Here is a 27,969-nt window from a genome sequence, read left to right on the forward strand (position 1 = left end):
GGCTTCGTCAAGTACACATAACTTTAACCATCACAGATATTATATTAAAGATAGACCACCCTGAAGAATAAAAAAAGTGTTGGATTTCTCTACAGGATTTGAGTTTATACTGTATCTAACAAATTGAATGATTTTGGGCAAATTACTCAACTTCTCTTTTTTTTTTTTCTGTCATCTGTAATACCAGGGGATTAGTCTATAAGTCTATTAACATGTCTTTTGAAATGTTCCCTAGTAGAAATGAGTAAGGTAGGTATTAAATCAAAATAAAAATTTGATTTCAATGATTTCATCATTTATATTTTCAATTGTCCACTTATCTATTTTGTTTAGTGATATAAACATTCCTTCTGAAAAGTCTGTGCTGTTGGTTTTCTTTGAGCAAAAAATGCAAAGGTAAATTCAGCTAAGTGCAGCCTCAAAAGATCATGAATTCAAAATTAAATTCACTTCAGTTTCTTGATTTAAAGTTTTCAAGCATATTCTTGAAACCCAGAAAATTCATCTCAACAGGTTTCTGCATAAACCAATATTTATTCTATGTCCATCTCTGCATGTTATTGAACTCACATGATATCTTGTTTTAGGAAGATAAGAGGCCTTTTAATAGTGGGTATATTTGCATGTGTATTGCTAGTTGTCATTTGCAATCAGCAGCAGCTTACTTTCTGGAAGAAATAAAATATACCTCCTAAAGTAGATTTTGGAATGATCTGGCTTCTGCTAAGATTGGTTCAGGTTGAAATCCAAGACAAAAGAAGCAGAACAGAACAAATGGAATTGATCGTTTCCTTGAGTCTGTGGATAGTATATTGCGTACTTCCTTAGAGTCACAGGGCCTGTTGCAAAAAAGTTTTACTTACATATCACAATGCCTTTGCATTCCTAAAACCCTTAACATTTGATCCTTCTTTTAAAGCACAATGTCTATTGATTTATAGTCCTCTTTTATCATTCCTAGATTACTGACATAACTTCTAATTGTAGAACTGGTCTTAATTCTTCACTTTCATTCATCTTACATACAGTTCTTACCTAGACTCAGATTATGCCATTTTCGTTTTTGTACTATTTGTCATGTGAGGTGGTGTCTTGTTTTGATTTGTATTTCACTAGTAATAAGAGACGATGAACATCACTTCTGAAGTATGCTACTCTGTTATTTATTTGAGCATCCTGATCATACTTTTTTGAAGTCTTGATCAGCTAGTACCATAGTTTTATTTATCAGAATGAAATCATATTTCAGTTGGTTCATTATCTTTGTAAGCATTGCATTTTACTAAATGTTTTGATATTGTGTGTGACAGGCTCATTTTAGTGAAGAGTTTTTTGTTTTTGTTCCTTACTTATTTAATGTGCTCATGCCTTTATTTGGTAGCTTCGTAGTGGCCTCTCCCAGATCCTCCCAGATCCCAGTTCATAATCAGGACTTCATGGCGTTTGGATGCTTTCCCCACGCTGATATGGGCGGTAGCTCATCCAGTTACGTAGGTGCTGTGCAGCTTGGCTCTATATGTAGAGAGACTCTATCTCTGTCTCCTAACCTTCCCAGACCTACAATTTCCTATAAATAGTTAGCTTAGGGGGATAGATTATCAGCCCTATCTTTTAAGCCTTTTTTTAATAAACAAGAGACACTCACCTCATCGGCTTTATAGCTGACTCTACTCACCTTTACTGTGTGAAGCATTTTTATTCCCTTTCAACCACTAAAATTGAACTTGTGCCTGATAACTGCCAACTTCCAGACCTGAGGCCCTTGCTTCAGGAATGCATATTGCATTGCATTTCTGCTCTATTTTTGGCCCAGGAAGTTGTTTATCTTGTTTTTGAGTTAGTATAACTATTTTTAGCTTCTATTTTTATATTTTACTTACTATGATTTGTAATCTGAACTTCAAAGTCTCAGCTTACAACATGTTGATTGGAAGTCTGCAGTTTGCTTTTCAAGTACATAGGTAAGAATTTAAGTCTTTCAAGACAAAGGAAAATGTGAAGATAAACAATGATCTAATTGTCTTGAGGGTTTTGAGCATCTGTGTCTCTGTTACCCACTGTCAACCCATCTGTGGAACAGAGGTGTATATGTTCTTTGATTATGGGCCATCTAGGGACAGGAAATTGAGGAAAGTCTTTCTGAAAAGGTATCCATTCTGAAAATAGTTTAATATATATCTGTGTAGGGCAGAAAAGTTCAACAAACTTACCATTCCTTGAATGTACAAGTCTGAGCCCCACTTGCTCTTATTTTCTTCATAGAAATAAAACAATATTAATTCTTGTCTAACTTCTTCAGTCTCTTTTCAGAGATCCTCTTTTGCCACAGCGACCTTTCTTTGGTTCCTTATGAGACCCTCCACACCATGAGTGAGTGATGGAGTGGAGCTCTGAAGCAGTCCCTCATCCTGCAAAGGATTTGTGCAGGCGCAGTATGAGAACCGTCTCGCTTCCAGTACATAGTCTGCCTCAATGAGTCTGTTACCATAAAACTGTAATAGTGGTGAAGGGAGGCAGGCTTGAACTGAAGGAAGAAACTGTGACTGTAGAAGAAATAAAGGATTGTGAGAGTTAAAGCTGTATTCAAAGGAAATGAGAGTTCTCTGCTAAAGAGCAATTTTTTATGGTAAAAATTGAGTCGATTTGAAATATGAGCAATCACTTAAAGGTCATTAGTAAGCCAAAGTTTTGGTTTTATTTCCCTGTGTCTTTCTTTATTTTGCTAAATTAATTATAAGCAGAAATGTGTCGTGATTGGGTTGATGAGCCCAATCAGCTCTGAATTTGTTTTATATTTCATGTTTTAACAACCTAAGCAGAATGTGTTTCCTGTTTCTAAAGTTTTCATCCGAACTGAATTACATTATCTTCAGGACAATTAGGAATATTTGGCAAAGGAATAAAAACCTGTGTGTGTGTGTGTGTGTGTGTGTTCTCATTTGGATGAGTTTTCAGGTAGTCAAAACCTAGCATTACTGCACGTTACCTATGTGCACTTCTCCAAACAATCAGAAGAATGGTTTTCCCTGGAGTAAGTACAGTTTTGGCTGTCATTAATGCTAGAGTTTATTGACTTCATAACCACATAATCCCATCTACAGTGTTACTGTGAAATATTGGGAGAGGCTCTGGGCATGGTGCAATGGGCTATAAAGTTGGATGGGAAATAAACATTGTAGCTGTTGTGTTCCAGCACTGCCTTCTTCCAGAGAACGGGCAACTTCCTGGGGCTCTTATTTGTCCAAAAGTCCACCCCATCAGTAAGATAGAAACTCTGTACAATTTTTGGTGACATGACTTCATCTGAAGACATTTCCAATTCTTGCTTAAAATTTTTTTGCTTCTGCTTTTTGATCTACAAGAAGCTCCAGCTCAGGCAACAGATTCCGTGATGGCAGCTAATGTGACACAGGAATGTATTCTCTGCTAGTAGGCACAATACCTAACCGGATGTGTGGCACGCAGTGTTCAAGAAGTCTTGTAGAATGAGGTGATCTTCCTCAGGGAACAGTACAAACTCTAATGCCTGCTAAAGTTTTAGGAACACTTAGTATGTGCCAGGGACTCTGCCGAGTGATTTATACAACTTATCTTTCTTCATTTCCACAAATTTATGAGGGCAGTGTTGCTCGTATTCCCATTTGCAGATGAGGTAGCTGGGGCTTTTAACTTCAGAGGCTATACTTGTAACCACTCTACCTTGCTATCTCTATAATTTCATAAGTAATACATAAAATTTCCTTTAAATATTGAAGTTTAATTTGTGCTCAGTAAAACCCACCCTTTTTAGTGTACAGTACTATGAGCTTTGACAAAAACATACGGTCTGCAAACACTGCCACCACTAGATACAGAACAGTCCCTTCACCCTTTCCCAGGTCCCTCATAGTGTTTTGTAGTTACCCCTTGGCCCCCACTTCCAGCCTCTGCTGATCCCTGATCTGTTTTCTGCCGTGACAGCTTTACCTTTTCCAGAATGTCATCGAAATTGATCCAAGCAGCCATTTCATTCTGTCTCCCTTCACTTAACATAATGCATTTGATATGCATCATGATATTTTGACATACACATATAAATATATAGTCTCAGTATTTGGTTTCTTTTATTGCCAAGTAGTATTCTATTATGTGTCTCTTTCACATTTTGTTCATCCATTCACCAAGTGAAGGACGTTTGGGTTCTAAATATTTGTTCCTATACACTGGAGGGCATTTGTGATCTTTATATCTTATTTATAGCTATAGTTACTCAAATCTTTTGCCTATTATGTGTTTTCTTATTGAGTTTTGAGAGTTCTTTGTTCTGTGCACAAACCTTTTTTAAAAATTAATGTAGTGTTAGTTTACGCACCGTGTAGGTTTCAGGTATATAGTCTCTCACCTCAGCAACTATATTTCACACCATGGCCATCAACAAATATCCAGTACCATCCACCATTAACCAGTCAGTCCCTTTGACCTATCTCCCTCCCTCCTTCCTCTCTGGTAACCACCATTCCATTGTCAGAATCTAAGGGTTTGTTTTTATTGTGTTTGTTTGATGGATTTTCCCCCTTTTGTATTCCACAGATAAGTGAATTCATATGGTATTTGTCTTTGTCCTTCTGAGTTATTTCTCTTAGCATTATCCTCTCACGTTCCATCCATGTTGTTGCAAATGGCAAGATTTCATTGCTTTTCTGGCTGACTAGCATTCCATTGTTAATCTACGCTGCTGCTTCTTTGTCCATTCATCTGTCCTAGACATTTGAGTTTTTTCCACATATTGGCTCTTGTGAGGAGTGCTGCAGAGAACACAGGGAAGCATATATATATTTTTGAATTGTCTTTTTCATATTCTGTGAGGAAATATCCAGAAGTGAGGTTACTGGATCAGGTGGTATTTTTTGAGGAACCTCCATACTATGTTCCATGGAGGTTGCACCAGTTTACTTTCCCATCAAACACAGTGTACAAGGGCCACACGAGCCTTTTACTAGACATCTGTCTCATAAATATTTTTCTCAGATTGTGGCTTATCTTTTTATTCATTTAGAGACTTTTTTGAAGAGCGAAAGGCTGAAGTTTTGATGTAGTATCATTTCAATAGTTTTTAGATATTGGTCTGTTGGTACTATATCTGAAAAATCTTGGGATTCCTGGGCAGTCATATCCCAAAACAAAACTGGGTCTCAGCCTCCCTGGTGGTGCAAGGGGTTAAGTAAAGTACTGTGAAGCTATCCACAGCCTCTGCAGCATGAGTTCGATACCCGGGCGGCCAGGGAGTTGCCCACATGGCACAGCAGACCTCTCCTGTCTTGCCCGCTGCTCCCCTCAGCAGTGTATTTCAGTAGATCTACCTGTTCTGCTCCCCACTCTGTTTCTGGTGAATCTTCTCATCCCCTACACCTCTGGCCTGTATGCATAAATAAATAAATCCTTTTTTAAAAAAAATCCTTTTTTTAAAAAAAAAATAGGTCTCTCCTTAACACCCCATACAAAAATTAACTCAATATTAAACACTTGACTATAAAGACCTAAAACCATAAAATCCATGAAAGAAAACAGGCTATACATCCCTACACATTAACAGCAGAGATGTCTTTGGGTTTAACTACAGTGGCAGGGGAAATAAGCAACAGCAAATAAATGGGACTACATCAAACTAAAAATTTTGTAGACAGTGAAAAAAAAACCACCATGAAAATGAAAAAGTGACCTACTGACTAATAGAAGTTATGTGCATATTATACATACAAGGGATTATTATTTAAAATATATACAGAATTCAGTCCTTTATCATTAGTGTTGGGAGCTGATGAGACTCAACAACAACAAAGAAAATAACCCAGTCAAAAAATGGGCAGAAGAGCTAAAAAGAAACTTCTCTGAAGAGGAAATGCAAATGGCCAACAGGCATATCAAAAAATGTTCAACATCACTTGTAATCAGGGAAATGCAAATCAAAACTACCATGAGATACCATCTTACACCAGTGAGAATGGCACATATTAAAAAAACTAGCAACAACAAATGTTGGCGAGGTTGTGGAGAAAAAGGAACTCTCCTGCACTGTTGGTGGGAGTGCAAACTGGTCCAACCACTATGGAGAGCTGTGTGGAGATTTCTTGACCTACTAAACATAGAGCTTCCATATGATCCAGCAATTCCACTCCTAGGTATTTACCCAAAGGACACAGAAACATCAATTCCAAAGAGCACCTGCACACCTATGTTTATAGCAGCACTATTTACAATAGCTAAGCTTTGGAAATAACCCAAATGCCCAAAAATAGATGACTGGATCAAGAAGATGTGGTACATATATACCATGGAATATTACTCAGCATTCAAAAAAGATAAACACATGCAATTTGCAGCAACATGGATGGCGCTGGAAGGGATCATGCTCAGTGAAATAAGCCAAAAAGAAAAAGAAAAATACCGGATGGTGTCACTCATAGCAGGAATCTAGAAAACTTAAATAAGGGACCAGGAAAATGAATAACTATAAGAAAGTGAAAATCAAAATCAACAAAAAACTATGAACCAGAGACACTTTTTGGGGGGTGGGGGGCGGGAGGGGAGGGATTGGGGTCAGAATGGGGGGGTTGCAATTGTATGGGGAATATAAAAATAAAATTTATTATAAAAAAAAACATTCTATTCAAGTCAGAAAAAAAATATATACAGAATTCATACAACTCAACAATAACAATCAAACAAATGAGCAACAGACCTAAGTAGACACTTCTCCGAAGTAGACATTTAGACATGATTTATAGGTGCATGAAAAATGCTCAACAGCACTTATTAAAGGGGAAATGCAAATCAAAGCACCATGAGATAACGTTGTGGAACAGGTATTATCCTGTCCAGTACCTTCATTTTAGAGCAAGGAGAAATGACTTGTACCATTCACTAATTGACACTGGAGAGTCAGGACCAGAATATCTAGATATCCAAATTCTGGGGCAGTATTCTTTTGATAATAGAGGGATCAGAAACTATTGAAGAGCACCGAGGATTGGGTTTTGACTAGTAACAGCCAGAAAATATAACAGCATGTGTAGAAATAGAAAGTCAGAAACTCTTCCAGAAAGAAGGAAAATAATTTTATTAGCAGGCCATGAAATGAGCATGGTTCTCATACCATTGCAACAAAAGAGCTTTTGGAGAGATCCTTCTCTGTGTCTGTGATGGCAGCCTTTCTCCTCCCCCGCAAAGAATGAGATGTGATGGGGTCCAGTTCATGCCCAAGGACATGGCAAATGGTTTGCTTTAGGCACTCATCTGTTTATAGGCTGTACTGGGTGCTTCAATTAAAATTAGAGTATTTTTTACCAATTGTAGTGAGTAGTCATTGCTGAGGTGAGATTGTGATGATTCTCGGAACTAACTGTACGTCTGAGTAATTAGAATATTGCTTCCATTATAGACATCAGTGTATTTTGTTTTCTTTTCCTACAGCCTTTATTACCAAGCCACTTTCAGACCCCAGGAACTCTAATAAGTAAAGGAGATGTAAATTGGAATCCTGGAATTATTAAAGCATTGTTAATGCTACTCTTTATAAAATTAAAATTTGAAAATGGCAGTTAAAGGCCTATAAATGTCTCCACATTGAACTTTGCAACAAATTTACTTATCCTTAATTTGGAATTACCTTGTTTTCCTCAGAATTTAGTCAATCTTGACATTCTTTCAATACCTTCTTATGCTAATGTCCTTATTTATCATGCCTCTTAAAATGGAACACATAAAGTAGCATCCACTTAATAAATTATGTTTTCTACAACTGAAATAAAATCTTGTTAATTATTTCTAGACAATTAGCTTGAATTCGACATGGGAGAGTTTCTCAGTGGGCGTAACAAATAGAGCCTCAGAAGATGAGGAAAATTACCCAAGTTTGACATCATATTAATGAATATTTACCTTTTACAACTGCTTCATGTTATGAAAAAATGTCAATTAAAGTCATAAATATTGTGGATACTAGCCTCTTTAATTTCAAGGCATTGCCTTTAAGCAAAATGAAAGACCCAGACCAGTGTTCTTTATATTTTCCTGAAGCTACAGTTTATTGTGTTCAGCAGTCCAGTTGCTTAAAAAGCTTACTCTTCACCAAGTTTGAGTAGTAGACTGGTATTTGAATTATATACTGTTTTTCTGGACTTTTTATTTAAAAGACATGGTGGGTTTCCTCTGTGAGGGTCTTCTACAAACAAAGTCTTTCTCATCTGTCTGATCTCTGGATTCCCAACAAATCGCTTTATCCTCACGTTCAGAAATCCTTTAAGTTTCTGGATAAATCGGCTATCTTGGGATTTAAAAAAAAAAATCAGACATTCTATCATTAAAAAATAAATGTACCCTATAAAATTAGATTTTTTAAAAATCATTTTTTGTTTGTGCCATTTCAACATTTATCTGTTGAATCCTATGGCAGACATCAACAAGCAGTTGTGGTGTGCTTGCTGTACTCAAAGGCATAAGAGAAGACCCTGTTGACTGAAGCTCCCTGAATAGCAATCCAAAAATAAGCAAAAATGAGAAATCAAGCTTATTAGGTTTATGCTTAAATCCTTAGGACAGTGGGACCTTCAAGACCGCACCACAGTCTGTCAGTCTTCATGAGTAAAGTCTGTCTTATCCTGTGACGGACAGTGAAGTCCAGGGGTGTCGAATGGTCCTTTAGCATTAGAACCCGCAAAAGGACCAAGTTATCATACAAGAAATAAAGTTTTCCTTCCTGACTTCAATCCCAAAATTTTTAAATTTGTTTTTGTAGTATGTTCTGTTTTTTAAGTAAGATAGAGAAACAGAGAGAGCTGTTAGAGGGGGATTTTAAAATAGTAGACAGTTTTGTTCTTTATCCCAAAATAAATGGAAAATAGCAAAATTATTACAAATGTCTTGAGTTTCAGACCGTTCTTTGGATGGTTTCAGGGCTTGAACAAGACACTCCTGTCAAGTTATTTAGAATGTGCCCCTCGATGTTGGTGCTGTGAGCCCACTTTAGATGCTATCTGGGTTTTTCCAGTGTAATCTAATACTATTGTATAGTTTGGAAAAAGTAAACTGTTTCCATAATGCTATTAGTTTAGTATCTAGTTACCATGGGCACACTCAGTGAAGAGCAGAACGATTTTTAATATTAATAGCAGAGCTTCAAGGGATTGTTTATTCCCTTTTTACATTTGTCACTTCAGACCCTAAAGATTGAACAGACAGGTGTAAATGTAGAATCACTGATATTGTCAATTAAGGGCAATTACTGGATATCAGTCTCAGTTTCTTTCTCTATCACGGTGCTGCTATATTAGCAATTAGAGAAGCACAGCCTACCCTTTCTATAAAGTATGTACTCTTGAAAACAGTTTGCCTACATAAAGTCCCTTTATTGATTGAGCTTTTCATGCTCGCGTAAACTCATCTCAATAATTTTTACCCAGGAAAATTACTACTCCTGCCACCAGGCCTTTCAATTAAGTATGCTTTCCTATGAAATGTATCATTTAGATTTTTATTAATTCAAATATTTTGTGTCAACAGAAGGTAGATCGTTATTAACTGGTGCAATGTGGTGTCTCACAAAATGCATACATGTCATTGAAAAGTAATTAACTGCCTCATTCTGTAGCAGAACAGATGTGTAACTAAGGAAAAACTGGTTCTCAAGGGTACTCTAGTACCTTGATTTATTTATTTTAAATCATTAAACTGTTGTCTCATAGTCCTCACTGCACGTTTCCCAAACTTCGTTCTCTTTCATCTTTACATTTCCTCCTCTCCACCTGTGATTAGATACACCTTTAGAACCATCATCTGAAATGTGAATTATAAATTGATTTTTGGCTTCTTATAATATCTTCGAGTCACAGGTGGGCTCTCTTTCCGATGAGAGAAAGTTGTTGTTTTTTTTTTTTTAAGATTTATTTATTTATGCATACAAGAGCTGGGGTACAGGCCAGAGATGCACGGGGTGAGAGGATCCACCGGAGACAGAGTAGGGAACAGAACAGGCAGACCGACCGAAGTACAGTGCAATACTTCGGGGAGCAGCGGGTGAGGTAGGAGAGGTCTGCCTCGCCACGTGGGTTTCTCCCTGGCAGGCTGGGGATTGAACTCATGCTGCAGAGGTTGCGGATTGCTTCTTAGTGCGGTGCTTAACCCCTTGTGCCACCAGGGAGGCCTGATGAGAGAAAGTTTTATTGACTAAGAGAGTTGAGAATACGTAAGATAAACAGGGGTTTGTTGTTGAAAACCTGAGGAAGATTCAGTGGCAGCTGTTTGGATCATAGAGACAGGGTCAATAAACCAAACCTTTGATTGCCGACCAGCGTGTCAGCCCAAGGCTAAGTCAAGTTCTTATGACTGACACCTCTTTCTTTCCTCTCTCCCTTTTCAGTAACAATTAAAATTGAATGAATTTTTTCCACCCGCATGTCTTGCCTGGTGCGCGAGTGTCCTACCCTGGCACTCTGGAATTTAGTTTTTCTGTGAGAAACCAGAAGAACGTTTTCAGGAGGGATCTACTCAGCAGCTTCCCATGCTTCACTAACAGGGCCTAAAGGCCCTGTGTGGCCTGGCTTCCACTCACCTTCCAATCTCGGCTCAGTCTCTTGGCTGGAAAATGCCAAGCGTTTTCCTGCCCCAGAGACTTTGCACTTGCCCTCCCTCTGGCTGAAGCAGTTTTCCTGTGGCTCTGTGCTTTCCAGAATCTTTGCCATTCTTTAGCTCTCAGCTTCAGCCTCTCCTCCTCAGAGAAATTTCTTCACTGCCTTATGAAAATCAGAGGGCCTCTCTCCTTGTTATTTTCTACTCCTTTTTTGCCATGGTAGCACAATTATTATCTATTTATGGTTTGCATTTACCTACTTGTTTTCTTGTTAAGAAACTACGAATGATCTTATTTAGTTTTCTGTTGTGTCCTCAATTGTACAACACAGTACTTACATAATTATTAGAATATTTGACAAAGTTTTGCTGTATGGATAAGTCAATAGATACTGTCAGTTGCCTAGCATTGAGTTAAACTCTGTGTCATATGCTGAGTAGCTGTATAATGTGAAACTTCTAAATGAGTTTTACTCGTCAATTTTATGATAAACAATAGGCTATCACGAATATTCTTGCCTTTCTTTCCTCCACCAGTTTGTAGCTTTGAACAAGACCTGTCCTAGATCTCCTCACCAAGACTTAGAAACCCACATGTAAACTACCCAGTGGAAACACAAGACGTGTATTTCCAAATTAGTATTTTAGAAGATTCACTCATATATAGTTCATGCTCCTGGCATCTTCTCTCCTCTAAGAATTACAGCATTTGTGAAACCAGGATTCAGTAACATGGGCCTGGTAGTGTATCTAGATATGCAAGTTTTCTCATCTGATCAGGAATATAACATACTATATATCATCCTGTTTACTGTTTGTGTATTTTTTAATATTTTATTTTATATAATTCTTACATCATTTTTCATTTTTTGCACAATGTATGCATTTTCTTTTTTTTTTTTAAGATTTATTTATTTATTTATTTATTTATGCAAGCACTGGGTACAGTCAGAAGCGCGGGAGGGTGAGAGAATTCACCAGAGCCAGAGCAGGGAGCAGAGCAGGCAGAAGGACCTAAGTACACTGCTGAGGGGAGCAGCGGGCGGCAGGAGAGGTCTGCGCGCCATGTGGGACCCTCCTCCGCTGGCCGGGGAGCAGCCGGGGATTGAATTGGCACCGCGGAGGGTCATTTCAGCCCAGAATTGGAAGGGACCTTAAAGGCCCCACCCAGTTGATGCCCCTGCTAGCTGGGTCGCCCAGGGACCCACCTGGGCATTTTTAGTGGCCTCTCAGCACACTCTCTTTGAGTAGACCATTCTGCTCTCTGGCAACCGTGATTATGAAGTGAGCTAATCTCATGAACTAAAAACTACCTCCTTTAATGTGTATTAGAGTCCTAGTTCTGCCCCCATGGAACCATTAAAAAAAAAAAAAAAGGGTATCTTATTTCATCTGCCAGTCTTCAAGTTCTTGAATATTTGAGGCAGCATGGTGCAGCTTAGAGCACTGTAACTTTCAAATTCAAAGTGAATTCCATCTCCATCAGTTTCTAGCTACTTGAATTTGAATTACTACATCTTTTCAGTTGCTGTCTTATATAAAAATTAGGGACTGAAGTGGATTTGATCTTATACCTTGTTGAAATCATTAAATGAGATAAAGCACTTAAAGAAATTAGTACAATAGTCCCTCAGTAAATGTTGTTAGATGTGCAGATAGCCAGCACTCTGAAATTTAGCCTCTGAAAAATAAGGAAAACAAGGAAACCAGTGTTCACATCACTTGATTGATATTAAGATATGGATGGTTGTTCAACCAGTCAGAAATCCATACATGCATTTTCATTCTAGTCAAATGTCATTGTCTTTTTTTTAAACCACTTTTTAAGATATTACTGACGTACAAAAAGTTGTGCATAATCAGTGTCTATAGTTTGGCGAGTTTGGAGATAAGTACACACCCATGAAATCACTGTTACGTTCTATGCTATAAACATACCCATCACCTCCAAGATTCCTCCTGTCTTCTTTATTGATTAATACTGTTTTTTGTGATAAGACATAAGCTCTATCCTCTTAGCAAATGTTTAAGTGTTATAGGCTTGTTAACAATAGGCACTGTCCTGTATAGTTGTCATATTACAATTTTATTTTTTTAAGATTGATTTATTTATTTATACAAGCACTGGGTACAGTAAGAAGCGCGGGATGGTGAGAGAATTCACCAGAGCCAGAGCGGAGAGCAGAACAGGCAGACTGACAAAGTACACTGCTGAGGGGAGCAGTGGGCAGCAGGAGAGGTCTGTGCACCCTGTGGGACCCTCACCCGGTGGCTGGGGATCGAACCGGCGCTGCAGAGGCTGCGGGCAGCTTTGCAACCCAGCGCTCAACCGCTGCGCCACTGGGGAGGCCCTACAATATTTTTTTTTTCCCCCAGAATATTATGAAAGGCTTTGTTAAATCCTTGGTGAAGTGGAAACATATGCTATTAGTAATACTCACCCAGTCTACTTGTACAGTCTCCATGAGTAAATGAGTTCAGATTACCAGGAATTTGTCCTCAGGGCTCCCACGCTGTCCCTAGTGGATACCACTTTATCTCGGTAAGCACTAGACAAGACAGACAGTCAATTATCCAATTAGAGGCTTCCATTACGCTAACTTTTATTTTTGTTTAGGCTTTCTTAGGACCTTATTTGTCACTACTTTGAGCTCCCACTGCCATTCCCTTTCTTTCAGAGAGGAAAATAATAGTTTCACAACTGTCCTTATAAAATTATTTGAACTCTACCTTGGGATATAGTTCATCTGGAATTAAAATAAGAACTTTTCGAAAATATTTTCTTTTACTCTATCCTGTTTGAAAATCATTTCTTTTGGAAGAAAAGAAAGGGGGAAAACTCGATAATCAAGTCACTGCTCTGTTCTTTCTGTTATCTGGTCATCTTTTACCTCTAATGGCAAGCAGGATATCGGTCTCTCCCACACCTGCTTGCTTATTCAGAGAGACCTAAAACATTTTTCATAAGCCTCCATCTTTCTGCATTGCCTTCCTCATCGTATTCTGATAGGATACTGCGTCTGGGTCTCATGTGTAAATGTGCAGCTCCTGTGTGCTCAGCAGTGCTGTGAGCTGGTTGCTATGCTGGACTCTGTCTACACAGGTCTCATTTAGTTCTGATTCCAGCCCTCCCGGCTGGGTCCTCTAATCCTGCCTCTGACTGGGAAATGCTTAACAGCAATTTTATCGTCAATGTTCTCCGTTTTGTTCTGGAAGTTAACAAGTGCTCTTGTACAAGCTATCAATAGAAACAGATAAAGCAAATGTGAACCGAAGCCACTATCACAAATTTCAGAAACTCATTTTTCCAGTAGTTTTGTGACAACTGCGTGCTCATTATCAAGATGATATCTTCGTTACAAAACAAAAACTCATTGAAAGTGGCAGCAGACCTGGGGGGCGGGGGAAGCAAACATTAAAAATGAGCAACGATGTCAAATATATGAAAATAAATAAATTTTAAAAAGTGAAAAAAAAGCAGAGATGGGCAAGCAGTTCTGAAATCTGTCATCAGCATCATGAAACCTAGTTATAAAAATGTCACCAACCTACCTGGAGATTAAAAAAATTGATTTCATGCCCAACTTGTAGTTGGAGAAAAGAAAGATCATTTGCTCGTTTGGAAATCTCGCCATGCCCTCCTTACAACCTCAACTCCCTCTTTCCTGCCGTTTTGTCTCTGTGGTCCCCACCCAGGGGTGAATTCTGTGTTGTGGTCCTGGCGCCCTGGCACCCGCCAGGCAGGGCAGGGCTGGTAAGGTCAGAGGTTCTGCAGAGGGACACTGCGCCGCCCTGGACCTCCCCTCAGCCAGGCCCCCACCTTGCCCACTTCTCCTGTGTCCTCAGTTGGCTTCCCTTCCTCATTCTCCACAGCATCACCAACCTCTCTACAGCTCCATCCCCCTAACGGACCCCAGCTCTCTCTCTTGATATTACTAGATTCAGAAATAGTAAAGCAGGCATAATATCCCTTACCTGCCAGCTCCGCCCACTTCCAGACACAGTTGTTTGCACCCATCCTTCTTTGTCTTGCTCTTGGCTCACAGCACAGGGGCCTCCTTGCAAAGCCATCTCCATTGCCCCTTGTTCTCCACCTGTGCTCCTGGCCCTGCCCCCTGCCTCCTCCTGGGCCTGGATACTCCAGCCACTCCCTCTGTTGTGGTCCCCTCTCCCTGTCTACTGAATCCTCTCTTGTGGCATAAACGTGCTTGTGACTCCCCCTTTACTAAAGAAAAAAAAAAGCCTTTTTCCCCAACTCAACTTTGCCACTAACCACTGTTTACTTTTCTTCAATTTGTAAAACCCCTTGAAAGAGTCATCTGCTTGCTAATGACCCTTTCTCTTCATTTTCTCTTAACTCCCACTGATAAGCTTTTGCCATTGCCGCCCACTAAAACTGCCTCTCTCTGTGGTAATCAGTGAGCCCCTGATTCCAAGTCAGGTGCCTCATTTGAGCCTCATCCAGTGGACCCCTCTGTTGCATTGCAACCATTGATTTCCCCCCACCCTCCTTGCAGGTACAACCCGCTCCCCTTAGCTTTTGCACTTGCCTCTACTTCCCCTTTGCTCCTTAAATGTTGGCGTTTTCCTGGACTTCATAATCCCTTTACTCCTCTATCATCAGGTTCCATCTTTAGGACAGTGGCTTCCTCATATGTAGCTCTCTTCTTTTCTTACCTTCTGGGTCTAGTTTCATATTCCTGACTTGCTGTGGGGCAGCTCTACCTAGATTCTTGCAGGCCTCTTATTTCCAACATGTCATAAGTGAACTTGCCCTTCTTAAACCCCTCTCTACATCCCTAACCTCACCTGAAGGCTTCATCAGGTGCTCAGTCACGGAAGCCGTGTACCAGACATTATTCTAGTATCCTCCACAGTCTATTTGCTGCCAAGTCATCAACTTCTTAAGCTCTTGTAAGTTGGTCCCTTTTTCTCATTCTCTGTCCCTGAGACCACTGTCTTATTTGGGTTCATGCCATTGCTTTCTGGATTGTTCAGCATCTACCTAACTAGCTTCTCACCTTTGGTCCCTCTATCTGTCATTGTATTTTCCACATAGATATTTGCACAACAGAGATTATACTTAAATTCCTTCCATGTCTCTATGTTGTATACATCCAGACTCAATTTCACCCTTTTATGTGGCCCCATGCTCTGCTTTCCATCCTCATCTGTAAACTTTTTTTCCTCCTCTTTACTTCCATTAGTGTTGAGTCCAGGCTTTTTTTCAGGTCTGTGGATGTATTCTGATGTAGGCCAGCAGGTTGGACAAACACCACTCAATCCCACAATTTCCAGCTGTGAAAGAGCACCTCTGAGCAGAAAGTAACTGCAGACATAGTAGGCCTTAGAGGACTGGGGTGCGCCACCCACACTCCTCACCCCCCGACCCCAGCCCGTGCCATCACTGGTGAACCAGGAATCCCCACTAGCTTCATCTCCTCCTTTGTGCTGCCCGGTGGCCTGTTTCTTCATGCTGTTCCTCCTGCTTCTCTCCTCGGGGTTATTCTTCCATAACCTTCAAGAGTGGGCTAAGGTGTCATGTTCTCTAGGATGTGTTCCCTAAACTCTGTTTAGGCAAAAGCCCTGCCTCTTTGCCCCATAGCCTTTTCTTTCTCTTCTCACTTGCATTGTTTAGAAGTGATGTGTTTGTCTGACTGTTTCAGTCATTACTCCACCCCCCCGTGTGAGCATTTGGGACATGTTGGCGTGTATTGAACTAAAGACAATCTGAAGGGCACAGAATTACACATAGTGTTGTGGATTTGGTCACTTTTTGTGTCTCTTATAAATGAACTGGTCTGTGCAAAAGCAGAGAACATCAGAGATGGCGCTGTAGATTGAGTAGACAAGAAATAAGCCTAAACCATTGAGCAAATCTTAAGGGTTTTGATCCAAAAATTGACAGTATGATCACAAGATGAGAAACGAGGGCTGGGGCAGCAAAGACCAGGCTGTGGTCCTTGATCCTGACTGCACAGATACCTGCTGACCCCAAAGACAACTAGGGACTTTGGAGCCTTCAGTAGATTTTTTACAGGCATTTATTGCTGAATCAAGGGAAAGACCAGCTTTCTCTTTCTTTCTCTGGCTATCTCCTCTCAGCTGTCCTCCTGCCTCAGAGTAACAATGCCCTTATAGCCCATTAGCCCTTTGCCACAGGTGACTCCATTTACATATGTGCATGCCACGTGCTCTCTGGGCCCAGGTGTCTATAATTACAAGTGTGCATGCAAGACTGCAGGTGCAGGTCATAGAGGCTAATGGCAGGGGGGCGGAAAGAGCTAGGTAACTTCCTTTACCCTACAGTACCTACTGCATTACACTCTGACAGCAGAGAAGAGAACAAAGCCAGAGGAATGACACGTTTGTATTTGAAAGGAAGTCAGAGACCTCATATCCCTTAAAGTACAGTCCTGGTGTGGGTATGTGAGCATGTCTGGGGTATTTGTGATTGAGCATCTTGGTACGATAGGGGAGAAGAGAGCGCTCTGAAGCTCCTGGTGTGAACTAAACCTATGATATATACAAAGTAGGCACATCCCCAATAATCCAGCTCCTACTGGTGATGAAAAATTAAGGTTTTCTTAGACATTAAGCCCTTTGAATGAAGTTCTATCTACAGTTTGTTCTTGAATAGAGCAAAAGAAATTTCCCTATTCATTTACTTCCAGAAAAGAAATCCATGCATAGTCTAATTGATGATGAGCATTCATTAATATTAGTCTCTTCCTTTCAAGTAATCTAGAAAGTTAGGTAGTAAAACAGAAATATTAAAGAAAAACAGCTGGGGCATATCCTTTTGACCCATATGGAGTATGACTCAAAAAGAAAATAAAACCTGATTAAGAAGTAATAATTTCATAAATCCTCTGTGGCTGGCCTCATAGCATTTCCTGGAGCGAGGAGGAGAACACCGCTGGTGTGAGAAGACAGAATTATGCCGCGTTGGACACCCAGACTGCTATTTTGGGCATCCACCATATGAACTTAACCAGACATCAGTGTTCATGCTATCCTATCCCTATGCTATTTGGGCAGATCTGAGATTTGATGTTGCCAACATGCCAGGCCCTAATGAAAGATGCCCTTGGTGCAGGCGACCCTGTCTACAGGAGCAGGGATAGTCCAGGCATGGGTTTCCAGTTCACCCCATGATTTCCAGCATGTCCTTAGTGAAATCACCTGGCCCTCCCTGTTCTCTTTCTCTTCCTGTGATGTGGGGACACCTCCGATCGTCATCTGGTAATGCTTATGAAGCGCCATCCTTCTTGTCTGAAAGTCTCTGCTTGGTTTATGGGTTGGTTAAAAGAGAATGGAGATGGGGGCAGGGTGCCAAACATGACTAGTGCTTTTATCTTTGACATTATAAAAAGGGACCCTTGGCCGAAGGCCAGCTTAGAGTTTTTGGAATATAAAATGCAGATGTGTGCTTTCTACTGGTGGGCCGCCAGGGAGAGGCTCATCGTGCATTTAGCCGGCACTTGACTTCCACAGATAGAGAGTTGCCAGACAGAATGTGAATCTCAGTGACTGTATGCAGTGTCTCACGGTCTGAGGTGGGCCCAAGAAAAGCTGCTCTGTGGAAGTTGCCTACTTTCTGTCTCCTTTCTTCTCCTAGACGTTAGGCTGAGTGATTGCCTTCTAGAATGACCGACCCCCCAGCTTCCAGGACAGAACTCTGCATGGATTAATTCACAGACTGCAGAATTGTTTTAGAATAAATGGAGGAACACTGGCATTTTTGCACTGAGAGACAAAATGACTCTTTCATTTTGAAAATGACTGAGGTGTTAAATATAAGTCTTCCCCTTAAACTGGGACATACATACTCCTTTTGAACTTTATGCTGATTTGGCATGTGGCCTGAGCATCTCAGTACTGCTTTACAAGGCGTTAGCGTGAGTGGTGAATTTGTGCAACCCGGCTATTGAAAAGTTGGGGGAATACTACTGGAAATTGCATTACCTGATGTTCAGAGTTCTAATGTCACATTAAATTATTTCCTTTGGTTTCTCTTATGATTGCAACCACAAAAAGCATGTTTGGATTTCTATCCTAGGACTCATTATCTGAAATTGTTAGTGTCGACCTCAACTAAACTGTTCCCTTGGTTTGGGACCAAAGATTAAATAATTGGATGTGCTTGTTTTAGTAGATAAGCAAATACCGTTTTCTCATCTGAGCGTGGCATGTTACCCACTATAGTCATTATACTTAGAAATGTTAGAGGGAATGTGTGAATTAAATAATCACTGTCAAATTCTTGTGTTGACAGAGTGCTGTACTGGTTTGGGTGTAGTCTTTGTTCGGTCCTCTGCCTACTCTTTGTGCTCTGGCTGGTGTATTTTATACACGAGAGAACTCAGCTTAAAATAGCATGAAGGGAAAAAACAGAATGAAGGGATTTGCAATTTGTTGCACAACCACAAATTCCAAGTTATCTCCTATCAGAATTTCAGGTCTCCCTTCACGCGCAACTGACACCGTATACATAGGTGACTAATGGAGTGGAATGATTAGTTTCCATCTCCATGGTAACCTGAATCAAGTTCTTACCTGGGGAAACTAAGCCAGGAGGCATTGTTAGCCGACAGGACTCACAGTTGGACAATGGCAGAGCTGGGATTGGGGCTCCCGTCTCCTTATTACCACTGTCATGGTGCTGCCTGCCACATGCTCCCATATGCCCTGAGCACGGAACCCCAATCATGCTGTTGTCCATCCTATTTTTAAATCTCTGGAGAAACCATATCTGGGTTATCCTAACCTTCACTCTCAGAACATTGCCCCTTATACCTGACTTGAATCTGTTCTGCTGCAGTTGAAAGTATTTCCTCTGGTTTGTAAAGGAGAGTAAAAGCAGCTGTTCCTAAAGAGAAAATACAAGAGATGAATGTGTCGCAGATTGGAGGAGAGGAGGGCTGTGCTTTTAGTCTCTGTTAAAACAAAAATGGGCCAGAAATTTGGGGGTATATTTTTTCTTAATGACTGTTGCAATTAAAACAACTTTCCTGTACAATCTTTGTATTTTTCTAGTCTCAAACCTCCCACCTTGAGGTGTTTATACAGAGATTGGAAGGACTTTGGTAGAACTGTGTATATGAGTTTGTAGCTATACAAGCCATCCATTTGATAGTCTCTGTACAAATATGAGAAGACTTTGCTTGAATGTGCATTTGCAATCTGAGCCAATAGTCTTTGATTCATATAAGCCCCATTATATATCCTCAGGAACATATCCCGAATGGGAGGAGGGTACAAGAAGTATCTGCATCTTAAATGTCTTCACACAGTGTTTAACTGTCTCTGTTCATCAGCCAATCGTGCTAGTTTTCCACAAAATGTTGCATTAAAGTCAGATTTTCGTGAACAACTCTAACATGGGTAGGCTCCCAAACCATGTCAGGCATGTGGATGCCACTGTTTCTTATTCCCTCTAAATTGTCCAGATTCCATATAAGCAAATTAGCTTATTTTTCTGAAAAGGAGTTTCTTTTAAATTGTATTATTTTTTGTTGCGTTAACATTGGTTTACATCACTGTGTATAATTTAGGGGTAAAGGCTTACACCTCTTCAATCTATGTAACCACACTATGCCCTGCACCAGAGCAGCGAATCCTCCATAGACACATTAGGCCTCCATCCCTGTCTCTCCCCTTCTCCCATCCTGCCCCTCTGGTAGTCTCAATTCTGCAGTCATATTTCTAGGGTTTCTTTTGGTTTCATCTGGTCTGTTCCTTTCTTTCTTTACATTCCACAAGTAAGTGAAATTAATCATCATTTGTCCTTCTCCTGATTTAGTTCACTTAGTATAATTCCCTCCATCTCCATCTAGGTTGTCCCAAATAGCAAGATTTCTTCTTCTTCTTTTTCTGCTTTTTTTTTTTTTAAGATCTGAGTTTTGTCCCATTATGTATATACACCACATCTTCTTAATCCATTGCTGTGTGGATAGGCATTTAGGTTGTTTGTATAACTTGGCTATTATATGTAGTGCTTCAGTGATCCCAGGAGTGTATATATCTCTTTCAATGACTGGTTTTGCATTCTTTGGTACATACCTAAGAGTAGAATTGCTGGATCTTATGGTAGCTCTCTCTTTAATAGTTTGAGAAAATTTCATATTATTTTCCATACATATTTGACCAGGATTCCTTTTTCTCCTCACCCTCTCCAGTACTTGGTAATTCTGCTCTTTTTGATATGGGTCATTCTTATAGGAGTGAGGTTATCTCTCATTTTGGTTTTGATTTGCATTTCCCTGATGGTAAATGATAATGAGCATCTTTTTCATGTATCTGTTGACCATGTCTTCTTTGAAGACGTGACTATCTAGCTCTTCTGCCCATTTTTTATTGGGTTATTGTTTTTGTTGAGTTGTGTAAGTTATTTGTAGACCTTGTATATTGACTTCTTGTCTCGATGTATGATGTACAAAGATTCTCTTCCACTTGGTAGGGCGTCTTTTCATTTTATGTTTCTTTGTGCAGAATCTTTTTAGTTTGGTATAGTCCCATTTGTTTACTTTTACTTTTGTGTCTCTGACATTGAAGTTGAGACTCCAGAGACTTGCCTAAAGCCTAAGAAGTTCTTTGCCTATATTTTCTTTTTCATATTTTATGATACCATTCAAATCTTTAATCATTTTATCTATGGTGTAAGAAAGTGGTCTCGTTTCATTCTTTTGCCATTCTGGCATCCCAACACCATTGTTGAAGACACTTTTCCTTTCTCCATTGTAGCATAACTGTTCATGTAAGTACTGGTTTATTTTCGTCTCTCAATCCCATCCCATGGATCTGTGTGCCTGTTTTTACTCTAACACCATACTATTTTGATAACTAAAGCTTTGTAGTATAGCTTGAAACTGGGGAATATTATACCTGTAGTCTTTTTTCTCAGGATTGCTTTGGCTATTCATAGCCTTTTGTCAATAATCTTTGCTCTATTTCTTTGAGGAATGCCATTGAAACTTCGATAGGTATTCTTTTGGATTTGTTATTGATTTGGGGAAAACGGCCATTTTTTAAAATTGAGCTAACGCTGTTTTACAACATTGTCTGTGAATCAGAGGCAAAGGGCCTTACCTCCTCGGATGCATGTCCTCACATCACACTTACCACCAAGGAACCATAGTCTTCTACCATAGTCAAGATTGTCATTTTTACAATTTAATTCTTCCAATCTAGGAGCAAGCAAGGAATATATTATTTTATGCCTTCTTTTAACAATGTCTTACAGTTTTGTTATATAAATTGTTTGCCTCCTTTGTTAAGTTTATTCCTAGATATTTCTTTGTGGAACAACTGTAAATGGAATTGTTTTCATTTCTTTCTCTTCTAATTCATTGTTTGTATATAGGAATGCAACAGATTTTTATATATTAATTTTATAGCCTGCCACATCACTGCCCTGGTTCATTGTTAATGTTAGTATTTTAATGGGGTGTTTTAGATTTTATTATGTCTAATATTTTATTTGCATATTGTGATAGTTTTACTTTTCTCTCCAAATTTGCATCACATTATGAATTTCTGTTGCCTAATTGCTCTAAGTTGAGGAGTAGTGTTAAAAGTGGGAATCATTGTTTTTGTACCTTTCAGTTTTCATCCTTGAGTATGATACTAACTGTGGGTTATTCATATTTACTTATTATATTGAGGAGTGTTCCTTTTATTCCCATTTTTCTTGAGAGTCTTTATCATAAATGGATGTTGAACATTGTCAAGTACTTTCTCTGTATCCATTGACATGGTGATATAATTGTTCTCTCTTTGTTGATATGGTGAATTACATTGGTTGTCTTGCATATTTTGAACCATCCTTGTATCCCTGGCCACTTGGTCATGAATTATGAATGAAAGGGAATTTTAGTCACTGAAATAGGAATACACAACACAGAAGAAGGGAGGGTATTGAGTTGGTAGCTAGAAAAGGCTTGAGGGCTCTAGATGTTCTAACTTCACACACTCAAGTCTGTTGTCACTTTTCTAGACGCCATAAAGGAGACACCCCCCTTCCTTCTGGCATTTCTCTCTACCTGGAGATTTAACTGGGAAATTATAGTACATTTGAAGATCAGTAGAAACCTGTTTCTTCCTAAGAAACAAAGTTAAATGGAAATTGGAAAATGCTGACAACTTCAATGGGAAAATCAAGTTAAATGTAGTTAAATGGAACAGTACTGCTGAAGGCTTAAGTGATTTTATGAGTCCTCCCCGTTAATGTCAGCATTTTGTTTGAATGTGGCTTAGTGCTCTGGTTACACAACACTTTCTCAGCTGCATCCAAGGCAGTGGCAGGACTGGCTTACTGTGGAAGGTTTGCCTGTCTGAGAAGAGGATACTGATTCTGGGGTCAAGCCTCTTAGGGGAATTGGGGTAGGGGGAAGCAGAGTAGAGCGTGGGGCTCTCAAGGGGACACAGCATTTCAAGTCCTATTGTATCCTACTTGTGCACATCCATTTTAGGCATTGAGATCTCACCATTTTATGAAGTAGATAAAACAAACTAACCTTTTTAGGGTAATTTTATTTATCTGTGAACTGGTAATAGCACCAGGATGATGTTCTTTCCATTTACATCACAGTTGTACTGTTGGTACAAACATCATACCCAGTGAAAGTACACAAAGGGTGAGACCATTTGATCTGGTTCTTTGTGGATAACAGGAGTTTGCTGGAGGACTTAAATTTATGAAGAGACTTCCTGATGGAAGAACTGGGATAGGCAGAACTAGGGGCATGGTATGGTTGATTTCTGATTACATTGTCATTTCCTCTACTAAGATAAGCCTGTTTTTCTCCCTTCTACCAAGTAAATCAGACTCTGGTCAGCCTCCTTTTGGCCCCCTGTCCTCCAGTGTGGGAGTTGAAAACTCAGACCATAGTTCCTTTCATGCCATTAGTGCTTCTAGAAGGTGCAAAGGAAAGGGTTAGAAAATACATCTACTCAAAGAATTGTTACCACAGAAAAAGCTTTGCTTCAGGGAGATTAAATATCTTGCCAAGTTCACACAGCTACAGGGCAGGGATTCAGATCCACATTTTATATTTCTAAATCCAGTGTTCTTTTCACTTAAAGTTTTAATTGCTGTGTGCACTTGTTTGCTAATTTCTAAGTATAATATTTTACAATTTGAACATGCTTCAAGATGAAAACCTTTCTTTCCTTTCTTCCCAAGCCTACTAATATTGGTATGAGGTTGATATAATAACAAATGCTCTGTTTTTAACCATTTCCACATTATGAAAGAGCCACTTTCCCCCTCAAGGTAAATATGAATAGCTTTTAGTTGTTTTTGCCAAAAGAGGTAGAAATTGATTCCAGTAGACATGTTTCCTGTGAATCATAAAGGTTTTGAATAATGTTGTATATTAATGTATTAGTCCCAGTATATTATCCATGAACCAGAGAACTTCAGTGAAGGCACTGCAAATTAAACTTTATTTCCCTCATGATTTTCATTTTCAGGACTTTCTAATCTCTGCCCTGTATGTATACATGATATTTGAAACTCATTCTGCCTGAAAATCAACCCAAACTATAACAAAACAAAATAAAATGCAGCGCACACGCACATAAACCTTTGCTTTTTTAAAGATACTAGAATTATTGAATTACTGGAAAAGTTTATAAATGTTCAGTAATTTTATTTCCCATTCTATACTCATCTCTCTCCAATCCAATCTAATAAGAGTTTGCATGAGGATCGGATAACAGGAAGTACTGGTAAGCAGATTGCCTTTCTCCTTTCCTTTTAATATGAACCATCTGAAATCAGCCCAGTGCAAGAATCTCAACATCAAACATGTGTGAGCCAAGTGAACACATCTGTTTAAGTGTTCCAGATACGAAGTGGATCTGGATGGCTGCACCTGATGTTTGAGCCTTATAGAGCAAGTGGTCAGTTTCCCAAGGATGTGCACAGACAATCTTATTCTACTGAAGAAATTCTGCTTTCTTATTCACAATAACCCTGACAGAGCAGGTACGCTTCCTGTTCTGAAACCCAGAGGAAGTATCTGGCTGATTGGATTTGTTGAGTGGCACCTTTTATTAAGTGGCAAAATTTTATCATATCACCTGCACATATTTTGAGTGCTGATTTAGCAACTATGTCTGAGGGAACTTAGATGGTCTCACCCATCCATCAGGAGTTAGAAGGGGGTAGAGACCTCTGGGTGAAGTAAACAGTAAGAGGCTTGGGAGGATGTTGGAGGTAGGAGTGAGGAGATTCAACAAAGTCTATTCCCAATGGCCTTTGATGCTGTTGTCAGAGAATATGGGTCCTGGACTAGTATGGGATTTCTCAAGCTGGGGCAAAGGTCACATTTAAGTTCTAGGCCATTATCTGGATATTTGACAAATAACGGCAGCTCCAATGGTAACATGTTTTCCAACATAATCATGATATAGGCATAGTTGAAAGAGAAGTATTATATAAAAAAGAACAACCTTTTATTTCGTGGTTCAGATTCTTATGTTGTTATTGTGGAATTGCTCCATTTTATTCCTGTAATAATATTACTCATGGATTGTGCAGATCACTTTTATCTCTTCATTCACTCACTCTGTCGCCAAACATTCATGAAATAACTACCATGCTGGCTCTGGGGCTGTAGATATGATTAGGTCATGGTCCATCAAGGGGTTGTGAGACTAGCTAGGGAGATAAGTCAAGAGGATCATTAAGAGAACTTGGTGCTAAGGTGGAATGGGGTGGGAGGGGTAGAAAGGCACAGAGTGTCTATGGTGGCTGAGCAGGGCTAGTCTCTAATTCAGGGGGCAGAATTAGAGATTTCCTGACAGTACCTTTGGAGCTGGATCTTAAAGGAATGAACAGGAATAAAACCAAAGAAATGAATGGAAGTGGTAACCCAAGGATGGAGCAGAACACTGCAATCCAAGTCCTCACAGAATGCAAAGGGCAAGGATTCCAGTTGGAAGAGTAGGTATAACAGCAGTGAAAGAGAACCAGGGATGGGTCAGATTTGGGGAGGGCTTGTGAATGGAAGGGTACCAAGAGAAATGTCTGTTGAATTGTGGGGAGGTTGCACCTGCCATGGCAGGGTGGACATGGAGGTGGAATCCAGCTTAAATCAAGGAGCTTGAGTGGTCAAAAGAAAGGGAGGACATTCAGGGGACTCCTTATCAAAGCCCTGAAAACAACTGGCACACATCTGCCTTAAGTGAACTGTGTCCATGTTTTTATTGTCTAAAATGAAGACAAGCTTTTTAATGACTTATCTGGAGTGTTTTAAGACACTGGTTAACAAAGGTAGGGCAAAACTATCTCTGCACTACGTCAACCCCTGGAGCAGTCAAGTGGAAAGAATGCTATTGGCATCCAGACCAGCTCCTCATTTTATGAGGAAGCTGAAGGCCAGGAAAAGGGGGTTTTCAAAGGCCATACTGCATAGATGATAGGTGGGTGGGTGGGTAGTTTGGTCAGTGGGTAGTTGGATAGATGGATGGATGGATGGATGAATAAGTAGATAGAGAGATAGATATGGGTGGACAGATAGATACCCACACAAAACTGATTACACACACATGTACAGAACTGAGAGGGATGATACAGGAAAATCACAGAATGGAGCAGGTGGCTCAAGAGACAGGAGTGAGAGTTACAGTTAGAAAGCTGAGAGTGTAGAGACAGCCACCGTGGTGGATTATTTCCACTTGCCTTGCTACAATAAACATTATGTACAATTTTTTGTGTGAGCATATATTTTCATTTCTCTTGGGTAGATGTCTGAGGGGTAGAATTGTTAAGTATATGTTTCCTCTTTTATGAAACTGCCATACTGTTTTCCATACCTTTTTATATTCCTACCAGTAGCATGTGAGGGTTCCAAATTCTGTACTTCCTCACCAACACTTATTATTATCTATCTTTTTGATTATAGCCATCCTGGTGGATGTGAAGATCTGTCTCATCATCGTCATCTTTATTTCTCTGGTGGCTAATAATGTTGAGAATCTTTTCATGTGCTAATTGTTCATTTGTGTATTTCCTTTTGGAGAAAAGTCTGTTCAAATCCTTTGCCCATTTTTAATTTCTTTCTCTTCTTTTAAATTTGGCCTGGGCAGGATGCTGATATGCTAACCGGTGATGAGCAAGTATGGAAGGAAGTTCAAGAATCCTTGAAAAAAATTGAAGAACTGAAGGCACATTGGCGTATCCTTTCATCTATGGATTGCTTTGTACTAATGGGACTGTGTCCTTATTGAAGGGAGCCTGTTGTTAATGAAGCCAAGTCTAGGACTTGACCTTTCCAGTGAACTTCATTCTGTTTCATAGTCACAGGCTGTATCCCTGACACTAGCCAACAATTTTGGCAATGGCTGGGGAAGTCTGGCCAGAGCAGCATGAAAATCTCACTACCTCTAGATAATTATCAAAAATCCATGGTTTAGTAATAGGATAGTCAGCAGTAATCTCTTTACATGTAAAAGGTAACAAATTTTCCTTTCTCCCTTCCTCCCATGAGCCCTATCTCTAGGAAAGAATCGTTTAGATACCTTCTTAATATTAGTGACCCTTAGATTTAGATGCCTCACCTTAAATCAGCCATGATTATGATAGCAATGGGAGTGGCTGAACAATAAATCTTGGCACAAATAGTAAGAATCATGAGTGGCTCACACTTCAGATCATTTATGATGAGGGTAATCTGGGAAGGTGCTACAGATAGTCTTCTTATGAAAGGTGTCCTGAATCAGGGACAGGATCTGAATAAAAAGAGGCTGAGAGTGAGGTCACTTCCAGAAGAGGAATCTACTTGAGCAAAAATGTGACAAAGGGAAATCACAAGGTAGGAAGAAAGAGATCAAAGTAGATAAAAAAGATTGTGTAAAGTCATCAGCTGCCTTGGGCAAATGATATTCCAGGCACTAAGAAAATCTGCAAAGGGGTTTCTAGTCTATAGACAATGTTCCTTAAAGAATTGTAAAGGACAGGAGAGGTAATTAGAGAAATATTCCTGTTGTAATAGTGATAAGTAATGACTGAAATCTATTGCCCAGTGAGATTTTTTATTTAGCAGTTTTAGTGAAGAATCTAGAACTGGTAACTAATGGAGTGCAGAGGAAGCTGTAATCACCAAGATGCTTTGTGGGTTCACTAAGTAAGCAAGTGAGCCTGAAGAGGTGTGACTTTCTTTGGTAAAATTTGTATCTTGCATTCTAAAAGGGATTTGAAAAAATGTAGTCAAGGACTTTATGCTAGATGCTAACATAACATCTATGTCATGGTGTCATACTAAGTGAGCCACTGTACTGAGATGATGCTACAATAATTGGCTTACTACCACTCTGAACACCCTGTTTCCATCTCAGCCCTCTTCTACTTTGATTGTG

At 39.6% G+C, this 27,969-nt stretch overlaps 1 protein-coding gene across 2 annotated transcripts in view; it reads left to right on the forward strand.

The window, feature by feature from the left end:
- Window positions 1-27,969, forward strand: part of SMYD3 (SET and MYND domain containing 3) — a gene marked incomplete at its 3' end in the record, with an annotated part of 742,797 nt that overhangs the window by 604,624 nt on the left and 110,204 nt on the right. For both annotated transcript variants that reach the window (XM_084254008.1, XM_084254009.1), the window contains one exon: window positions 26,701-26,788. In XM_084254008.1, coding sequence (XP_084110134.1) covers window positions 26,701-26,788 — 88 coding nt within the window. The remainder of the gene's footprint in view (window positions 1-26,700; window positions 26,789-27,969) is intronic.

This window comes from Talpa europaea, assembly GCF_964194135.1.
Source record: "Talpa europaea genome assembly, chromosome: 14".
Classification (NCBI taxonomy): Eukaryota; Metazoa; Chordata; class Mammalia; order Eulipotyphla; family Talpidae; genus Talpa; species Talpa europaea.